Source organism: Haplochromis burtoni, unplaced genomic scaffold (genome assembly GCF_018398535.1).
Source record: "Haplochromis burtoni strain Fernald_Lab_line unplaced genomic scaffold, NCSU_Asbu1 Contig_1343, whole genome shotgun sequence".
Lineage (NCBI taxonomy): Eukaryota > Metazoa > Chordata > Actinopteri > Cichliformes > Cichlidae > Haplochromis > Haplochromis burtoni.
In genome coordinates, this window is record NW_024583704.1 from 37,303 (window position 1) to 48,089 (window position 10,787).

Below are 10,787 nucleotides of genomic sequence, written 5' to 3' on the forward strand. Positions count from 1 at the left end.
GTTGCCAGAGACAGTCCACAGAGACACAGGGCGAACACACTGAATGGCTGGGTAAATTCAAAGGCTGGCAGCAGTTTCACTTCATTTAAAACATCTTAAATTATATTGATATTTTATTAGTGACAATATTAGAAAAAAAATGCACCAAGTACATCAAAATTACAACATTAACTCGTTGAAACATTATGTATTATATTCTAGAAAGTTCCCTTTTCTTGGATGTTTTCCACTTTCAAACAGGTGAATGTCAGTTCCCATTCAGGTGCTCCATGGAGACTGACACATCCAGGAACTATTTTCCAAATAACTGCATGGTGTGTCCGTTTGTCAGTGGTTGAATACTTTGTTTTGTAATACACACCCTCACATTACAAAAAATAAAGCAATCAATGAAACTGTACTAAAGAAAGACAAAAAAAGAGACTTAGAGCAATAAAGTGATGAATTTCACAAAATTTAGTTTTTATTCTTTTTCTGTGTTGAGGTTTCACAAAAAGCAATAATGACTGATCATTCAGACATTTTAAACAAGGAAAGAGTCACATTAAAAGTTCAGACAGGCAATCATTCATTCATTCTTTTATTCTCATATTAATGTTTTCAAATCGAGCTGCATTGCTGACTGTCATCATCAGATGCAGATTTAATTTGTTAGTATATTTGTAGATATTCACCTGACAGAGAGACTGCTCTCTTCTGTAAAATTAAACTTACCTCTTTCTTAAATTTGGAGTTGTTTAACAATAATATTAATAATTACTTATTAATAAATAAGCCGTCATTGAAATCAACACACAGAGTCCTGAAACAATAATTTGAATGATTTAGAAACTTTACTGCTTGAGTGACACGTTTAGGTTTGTGGCCCTCATCAGGATCATCATCACCATCATTAGATCTTTTGCTTGGCTCTGTGAATCGTTGAAGGAGCTGAAGTGGTGCCAGAAACTTCAGATCCGTTTCTGCAAGACACAAAACAGAGCCAACATGAGAGCAGAAACTTTGCTTCCACATTTCAAATTCAAAGCTAGAATTTTTCAGCAGCTGAGGTGCAGGTTTCATTCTGTTTAAATAGTTACTCATCGCTTTACAATGAAAAAAAAAAAACAAAACAAAAAAAGTGGGTCATAATCATTTCAGAGGTTTAAGTGTTTTTCCTGATGTGTGTCCTTTCCAACAAGATGTTCTGTGACGTTCTGCAATTTTGTGGGTGGGGACAAAGTACCTCACTGCCCAAATCATCATGGCGTAAGGTGTTACGCCATGATCATTAGTAGTTAGTAGTTAGTAGAGTAATGAGCTGTGTTGCTCCTCGATTTAGTTTCCTCTCGAGAAAAATGACCACAATGATTCTCTTCTGGTCTCTCATGGGTTTCTGCGCTGAGATTTCTGCAGAGGGTAAGCTCAACATTTAAATTCAGCTATTCTGTTTTAAAAATTACAAATGGCACAGAGGATAACTGTGCTAATAATTATTATCACAGAAAATGAACATTAAATCACACAATACCTTAAAATGTGCCCTTTTCTTGGGCTTTATTCAAATTATATATTTAGCCACAACAAAAGGGGGAGAAAGAAAGGAGAAAAAAAAGGTTGAATTCGTGCTTATGTCTCTAAAGTGAGCCACGAAAGCACGATTTAAAATCACACTAAAACTGACAACAAAAAACTGATTAAAAAAAATATCATCCTTCCTTTTCTTGGACTTGATTCCATTCGAAGTGATTTGTAAAGAGTGCCTGATAAATCACTTCGAATGGCTAGGCACACCTAGTTTCGATGAAACTAGGTGTGCCTGCCAGATATTCTTGGACTTTATTCCGCTTAGACTATAAAACAGCTGAACGTGAGCTGACATTCAAGCAAGCCTTTCAAACGGAGACATCGTCAAACTGGTTTTCAAAGAAGCCAGTGCGTGTGTGCGTGCCAGGGTTTACCAGTGTTTGAATGCTTCTCGTTACCCTTCACACCAACACACGCCCTGTTCTCACATTCTTTCTGTAACTAAACCTTTTGAGATTATCAAATTCAACGCAAAAGAAGCCTCGCAACGCTGTGTCCACAAACACAAAAAACGTGAGAAAGTGTCCAAAAATATAGAAATTTAAAGTTCTCTCAAGACAACAATGGAACGAAAACAAGAACCAAAATCCTGTTTATGTTCGTGGTGCGAGCTCACAAACGGCCAAATATGTCTAAAATAATCTTGAAAATCATTCCTAAATAAAATGGTAAACAAAGAGAACCGAACAAACTCGGTGTGGAAACTGTTTGAAAGGAAAATACAGTTTAAAAATCTCAAAAAAGTGCATAAAATAAAACAAGTGCGTGTAAGAGGCTCACAGTCAGGAGAGTATGTGTATAAATAGTCCCTGCTTACCGTCACAAGCTGAAGCTTAACGTTCTTATATCCACACTTCTGTCTAGAAACGTCGATAACGCTAAAACACAGTTCCACAGTTCCATATATATAGCAGGAGAATATACGCCCCCGCGACGACCCGACCGATAAACTTTTCTACAGTCATTTGTTGCTAAGCGTAGTGTGAAAATGCCCCGCCCACGAGTTAAAGCCCCGCCCATGATTAGTGAGCGCAGGCGCGTAGATGCCTATGTGCCTCGGCGCCGGAGTTTATAGGTCTTTATTCTACAGTCATTTTGAGCAACGATCTGAACAGGTCGACGGCAGAGCCCGTTCAAACCTGATTAACACAGGCGGGTGTGGCTCTGTGTGTTGGAGATAGACTTGTGGTCTGTCCGGGGTGTACCCTGCCTCTCACCCTACAGAGTTGGGGTAGACAACCACCAAAAAACCTTGGATGTGTGTTTTATGTGAACAGAGTGATCTGTAATAGAGTCAAATCTGAGGTTTTAAGCAGATTTTGAAATGACATGTTAATGCATCAGCTGTTTTATCACTCATTCTCTCTTTATACAACTTTTACATCAGTGATAGTTAAAGCTGAGAACTTTTTGAAGCATAAATATTTCCTGTATAGTTGTGGCCAAATGTTTTGGCGGTGGTACAAATGTAGTTTTTCTTGATATTTGTATTGTTTTTTGTTTTTACATTTCTTGGATAAAGTGAAGAACAACCACAGGGATTTTATCACTGTGAGATACTTGTATTGGCAAATAAATACAGATTTTGTTTAATTTTTGGCACTGGCCAGATGGCACTCTCCAAACTACCAACTAAACCTGACACAAACAAGTACAACTGAGTAATGATGCTCAGTGGGGTGACAGGAACTGAATGTAAAGGTTTCAGTGGTTATCAAGCTCTAGGGGAGGCCATTTAACTGCACTGAGTGAAATGTTGCAATTTTAAAGAGGGAAAACAATTCACCCTAACATGATTTAAACAGAAGTTGAGCACAGAACAGCCAAAACCATAATCAGGATTATTTTGGTCAGTATTACTAAACATTATACAGTTAGTGAACTTTGGAAGTCGACCGTAGACCTTTAACCTCTCTGTTCTGTGTTGTTTCCACTTTCAGGTCAGAAAAACATCACAGCTGAATCTGGACAGAAGAACATCACTCTTCTATGCCGAGCTCCAAACAACAGACATCCTCATATGACTGTAGAGTGGAGCAGACTTGACCTGGGGGATCAATATGTGCTTTTGTATCGAGACGGTCACTTTAATTCACACAACCAGCATCCATCTTTTAAGAACCGGGTGGATCTGCAGGACAGACAGATGAAGGATGGAGACGTGTCTTTGATTCTGAAGAATGTGACGATTAATGATGCAGGAACATACGAGTGTCGTGTCAAGCCAGAAACAAACCGGAGAAAGAGAGCTAATCTCAGTGGTGACCCCATCAGCATCATCTACCTTCATGTTGATCCTCCAGGTGAGTGAGTAGAGTTGAGTGTGTGTGTGATCAGAGGTGAAGCTGCTTCCTGGTTGTTGATGTTTGTTTCTAAAGATGTTGTTGATGAGACTTTGTAGAAAGCAGCTGGTCTGAGTGATGTGATCAGAGTGCAGTAGATAATGTCTGACAGCAGTTTGAAGAGGAAATGGATTCTGTTCTGTTCTTCACTCATCACCTACCTGACAGCTGACACCTCACACCTGTTTCTCACCTGCAGGTCAGACAGGAGGAGCCACAGAGGATGGATCTGTTGGACTGATCGTCGGTCTGACTGTTTTTGTGGTGCTTCTTGTTGCTGCCGTTGTTGTTTTTTTGGTCTACATAATACATAAACAAAACAGTCAGGATTCACATCATCCCCCTGCTGAAGCAAAGACCGAAATGTCTGAGAGCTTTCTGAACTCTGAATCTCCTGCTGCTGAACAAAGAGACAGATATGACCTGGAAGCAAACAACTGTCACCAACACCCCACAATGATCCCTGATGTCACTCTGACACCCAACCCTCCAGGCTGTCATATCGTAAAGTTTGCAGATGACACAGCTGTGGTGGGATGCATCACAAACAATGATGAGACCGGCTACAGGAAGGAGGTGGAACTCTTGGAGGACTGGTGCAAGCAAAACAATCTCTGCTTAAATGAGAAGAAGACGAAGGAGATGATTGTGGACTTCAGGAGGGGAAGACACGCGCACACACCCCTGCACTTCGGATGATCTGCAGTCAAAGTAGTACCCAGCTACAAGTACCTTGGTACGTACCTGGATGGCAACCTCACCTGGAAAAATAACACTTCCAGCCTGATCAGGAAAGCTCACCAGAGGCTCTACTTCCTGAGGAGGCTGAGGCATGCGGGACTGAGGAGCTCAGTCCTCATCTCCTTTTACAGCAGTGCGGTGGAGAGTGTTCTGTGCTCTGGCATCAATGTGTGGCACGGAAACTGCACCGTGGCAGAGAGGAAAGCTCTACAGAGGGTGGTGAAGGCTGCTCAGAGAGTGGACGGAGGCAGCCTCCCAACCGTCACATACATATACACCTCCAGATGCAGAAAGAGGGCCACCTGTATCATGAAGGACCCCACTCACCCAGCACACACACTCTTTGTCCCGCTCCCCTCAGGCAGGAGGCTGAGGAGCATTAAATGCAAACCCACCACTTCTCAATGCATAAATGGACAAGAACTGATATTGTAGCACCTCAACCATTATTGACACTTATTATCACTTTATCAATGCAGGTCACCATGCCCTTTGCTGCTAAAGTCTTTCTTTACACCCATATTTATACCTACACTCTAAACCCATACTCCATACTGGTACTCAGGTTGTTACACTCTACTTCTAGTATTATTTATTGTATTGTTTTATTACTTGTCATTTCTGTTTGTTCAAAAAAAAAAAAAACCCCAAAAAACCCCCAACTATTTAGGAGCATTAAATGCAACACCACCAGACTGAGAAGCAGCTTCATTCCAGAAGCTGTGAGACTTCTCAATGCATAAATGGACAACAACTGTTATTGTAGCACCTTAAATTCACTATGGACACTTACAGACACTGTCACTTTAGCAGCAAAGGGCATCAGGTTGTTGCACTCCACTTGTCGTATAATTTTATTACTTGTATATCTGTTTTGTTTAAAAAACACACACACAACTATTTATTCATAAAAATAAATAAATTAAAAAAAATCCTCATTATTCTGTTTCTTTTTGCTCCGGGACATAATGTACATAATTTTGTTCCACCTCATGTTAAGATGTGATGCGAATGACCATAAAGCTTGAATCCTTGAATTAGAGCATAGAACACTCTGCTGTGTCCAACACTGATCACCTGTTGTAATTAAGTGACTGTGTTGTTTTATCTGGACCCAGTGTGACCATGAGCATCATGTTTGATCTCACATTAACTCATATACTAAGGTCATAACAAACACTTTGTGACAGTTTCATATAAAGTATGGAAACATAAATATTTTTAAAATATTTAGATCTTTATCCATACTTCAGATTTCCTTTTTAAAAAAATCTGATTATTATTATTTTTACATTTGCTTATGATCACAAGCTACCCCATAAAGTTACAATGAAAATGTTCGCTGAGGTCACAGATGCAACCATATGAAGACATAAATAAATACACAAAACAAATTAATACACCACAGGGCTGAGGTGGTTTGCACTTTGTTTTTCTTGCATGTCCTGTGGTCAACAACTCATCATTGTATCACCAGGACAGTGCTCAGCTCCCTACACCTTCATTGATTTCTATACAATCATGGATCGTCTTCTGCTGGTCATTAGCTGGGTCAGACTGTGAAGTTCAGGTCTGCCTTGCCTTCACCACTGCTGTATGTGTGTAAAATCTCCTATTAAGCAGTAAACAAATTAACTAGTGATTCTGACCTCTGTAGATTTAATAATGATACTAAAAAATAAGACATCACACTCACCCTGAGCCTTACCACGGATGGCTTTTTTATTACTAAATCGATTTGTTATTTCGCTAACAAATCAATTTTTCACCATTTTAACAAACTGACATTTGAAGAGAAATCATACTCCTCATCTCCTGATGAAGATCCATTCAGAGACTTCTCAGAGGTTCTGCTTTCAGTTGCATTATTTCTCTGAGCTGCTGAGCACTACAAAAACTGGACCTTTAGTGTCAGAGTCTAAAACTGACAAGTTAAAATTCTTCTAAACATCTAGATCATCAACACTTTGTCATCGAGATGTTGACTGTGTGTGAGAGACCCCTTGTGGTGAGAAAACGCAATTGCGATATCGGGCACATGGTCCAGAGCACAGACCATGTGCCTCTTGCTAACATTTAGTAAGAGGCACCTTGCAAACTCACTCAACAGTGGACTTCTAGGCGTGGTGGGAGTTGTGTGTGTCACTAAAGAACTGTGAGTAGACATTGATAGGAGAGGACAGCCCTGTGCCTTTTATTTCATATAGGGAATCGGCTTGTGTAGAATTGCAATGTTCATTAATCTGCTCACTATGTGGTGCGTGCTGCTAAGGCTAGCTGTTATGCTACACACTTGTAAGCTGTGAGCTAAAGTGATATTTGTGTTCTGTGATTTGTCATTATTGGGTGTATTTAAAATTAATAAAAGCCACTGTTTGGTTTGTTGAATAGTGTAGGAAACTTCCATGCAAAGATGATCATATAGGAATTTTCATTTGTATTTCTGGTTATACTGGAAGACAGTTAATGAAGCATAATTCATGACTCAGCCCTTTGTACATGTTTTGTTTACAGACCATACACACCCTCCCATCCCTACCAGTTCTTGTATGCCAAACCTGTAAGCCTGTGGTTGTATTACTGTGCTGTTGTGTTAAATAAGGAATAACTAACTTAACTTGCTAATAGGGGGTCATATGATTTTGGGTTTTTTCTCTGTATGTAATATTGTCTTGTCTAGCTTACAAAGCATATAGTATATAAAGCATACAGTTAGGGCTGGATCTTATGAGAAAATACTACTTTGACAATGATCTCTTTGAACTTAAAGTATATGCATATGAAGTTAACAAATATAATTAGCAGAATATCTCAAACTAAAAGCAGCACTGAGTGTCAAGAAACATAGCAAAGAATACAGTTATATTTAATTATTTATCTGAATACACCAATAACAAAATAACGATCAAACACTAAACATCAATTCCTATTTTGCATTAGATGACAACTCATCATGAGCTTTATAAACTATTGTTCAAATAATTTTAACAAAATACTGGGAATTCTGACTAAAATAGTTCAAGTGAAGCAAATCAAAAAATGACTGGTTTTGCTCACTGCATACAGTATATAATTATATCACATATCTTTAGATATATAAAAGGTATATATACCGGTATGTATATTCTGAGATATTTTGCAAATCCACACTCTTCATACATATATGAATGATTTCTTTTACATGTAGTCATAAAATAAATGAAGAAAATCTACACTGTAAGGAAGCACCGTTCCCCTGCTGTAAAATCTCTGCTAACATGTTTCCTGATATGTATTTATTTGTTTATTTGCTCAAGCTGATTACCTGCCATGGAACCGAACAAATTTAAGGAATGACATTATGGATCTACCAATCTTTGCGATAAAGCCTACCACTGTAAACAGTGTGTCTAAGGTATAGATGTGAGTCAGGCCCAGAGATTTAAGAGACTTAAGCTCATTTGGAATATCAAAGGAGGGGTTGCTGATGAGTTGGAGGCACTTCAGAGGGTCTCTAGAGAGGAGTGCATGCAGTGATTCCATTGAAAACATCTTCAATGGCACAGAGTGCACCAATGAAACCAGTGCATAGACTGTGGTCTTTTCCACTTTTATTTTCCCACCCACATCTCTGGCCTTTACCACTTTCTTTATGGCTTCTGTAATGTGTTCCTTAAATGACACCAACACTCTGTATCTGGCCATGAATTGTTCGTCAAGTCTTGTGAGTGAATCTCTGTTGTCTTTGTTAATGTGCTGTTTTGAAAACCTGTGAGTGACTTCAAGTTGGTCACAGTGAAGCTGAACAGACTTGAGTACATTTTGCAAATCTTCTAGAGCTCGATTGATGCAGTCTGGACTCTGACTCCTGTCTTGCTGCTTCAAAGATGTAAAAGCACGGTTGTAATATGCAATAGCTCCCCAACAGTGATCCTTCTGAATGGCTTTAGTGTACATGTTGATGCTCTCTGTAAACTTCCTGTTTTCACGCAGGTCATTACCAAAGCTAATGTAGTGGTAGAGGTTTGATGATGGTGATTCTCTCTGTCTGAGTTTCTGCCTCACAGTATCCAGATCTGTTTTCAGTCTACTTTTTAACTCTTCAGTAGAGTCTTTTGCACTGAAGCTTGTGAGTAGCCACATACCCCAAAACTCATTCAGAGCAGATAAATCTGAAGCTTCTGGCTTGTTGTTGCTAGTTTTGTACACGACATCTAGTACATCCAGATAATCATTGAAGAGCTCTTCCTTCTTCTTCATGAATGGAATCTGAGACTCCAAGTAGCTTGATAGTTCATTAGCCACCGAGCTCTCTCTGAACTCTTTAACTATGTTTATTTCCGTCTGTGACTTTTTAGTCAAAGTATCCTTCAGTGTTGAAGACATTTCTGCAGATGCTTTATTACTGTTCCTTTGCTGATATGTCCTTAACTGCATTGCAAACAGATGTTGTTTAAGCGGAGTTACATCTGTTAGATTTCTATATAAAGAGTGAAGTTTCCTTGTTAAAAGCAGTAACTGAATTGGCTCTGCCAGATGACTCAAACAGACAATGAGCTGAGCAGATCCTGGAGATCCTTGTCTGGCAGTTCGGCCAAATGCCTGCGCCTCTACACGAGCATTCTTGGGCAGGAAGGTCTGCACAACAAACAAACCTCCAGCTTCCTTTACTGTGTCAGAAACTTGAAGGTCTGTTCCACGGCCAGCGAGGTTTGTTGCTATGATGACTCTTCCTGCTTCAAGTTCCTTAGAAATGACCAGACTGTTGTCCATGTTGTTGTTTACATAAAGTTTTTTGTTCTGGACTCTGTCTCCTAGACTGCGATGAATCATCTTTGCTCCTTTGATGGTCTCACAGATGATGAGTACAGCTCTAGGATCCCTGTATGATGTAGGTCTGGTTTGTACAATGACAACATCACAGATTTTTTTAATCCATTCTTTTTCATCTCCTACAACAACACCTTCAACCTCAAACAGCTTTCTACGTTTGAATGAAGGTATCTGACAGGTTTTGATACCGTCATAAATCTTTTGCAAAGTCTCAGTCTCCTTTTCTTGACCAAGAGTTCCAGACATCCCGTAGATCTGACTTCCAAACTGGTTTTTATACTTTTGAAGCAATCCCACATTAGACATGTAGTTTGTGATGGCTGTCATGTCACTCATCTTTGACTCATGTTTCATTTCAATAAACTGTTGCAGTCCATCTGACCACTTCATGTTGTTTTCAACAACCCCTGTGCAGCTGTAGTCCACAGGCACGATTCCATGTTTCTCCATCACATATTCATGGTCCTCTGTCATGAGTTGAGCTTTAAATGCATTTTCAATCCAGACTTTTAGTTTAGATTTGACCAGCTCTGAAAAGAAGCCTGGGATGTAGCAGCTGCTTTTAGCTTGGTTCAGTTCACATGGTGTAAAATGAATTGATCTCTTTACTTCCTCTTCTACAGCTCTCACCACACTGTCGTGATCAGAGTACATGTACTGACAGAAGCCACCATCAAGTAAAAGCAGTGACACTCTTCTGCTTTCCACATTTTCACTCTGCAGCTCTTTCTTGAGTTCCTCTATTTCATTGTTATTTATGAGGTGGAGAGCAAACTGGGAAGATGGAAATTTCCTTTCCATCATTTTAAAGAACTCAGCCAGCTGGTCAGCAGTCGCACTTTTAGTCATTTCATTTAAGAGACTCGGGTTCTTTCTCAGGTCCTTGACTGATCCCTTTAACAGTATACCTGTGTCCTCTGCTATCTGGCGAATGATGAGCTCATCACCATCTTTGCTCATCACGTTTTCCAGCACTTGATAAAAAGGATATTTTGGCCCTACTGTTGTATATGTGCCAGTTTTCTTGTACTGATTAACAGTGGCCCATATACATGCCAAGAGTGGGTTGAGATGCTGTAAAGCAGGCATGTTACTGCTTAAATAGACTACATGATGACCCTTGTCCAGCATCAGGGAATCCACTTCATCCACTACTGCACACTGGAATTTCCTCTGCCCTAATATGTCCAACCTTTGGAAGTGGTGCCGAAGCCAGTCACCAGCAAAGTCTTCTGCAGTGCCGTAAACAACTTGACACTCATAGCACTTTTTTAGTTCATTTCCTGTTCTTTTGCAGTTATAATTTGAAGTGATATTCAACTCTTT

General features: G+C 39.6%; 1 protein-coding gene across 1 annotated transcript; it reads left to right on the plus strand.

The window, feature by feature from the left end:
• The first annotated feature begins 2,673 nt into the window (after positions 1 to 2,673).
• On the plus strand, positions 2,674 to 5,121 carry LOC102307756. Its single transcript, XM_042216916.1, has 2 exons — positions 2,674 to 3,869; positions 4,108 to 5,121. The coding sequence occupies exons 1-2, from the start codon at positions 3,587 to 3,589 to the stop codon at positions 4,605 to 4,607; spliced, it is 783 nt and encodes a 260-aa protein (XP_042072850.1). The 5' UTR covers positions 2,674 to 3,586; the 3' UTR covers positions 4,608 to 5,121.
• Positions 5,122 to 10,787: the final 5,666 nt, after the last annotated feature.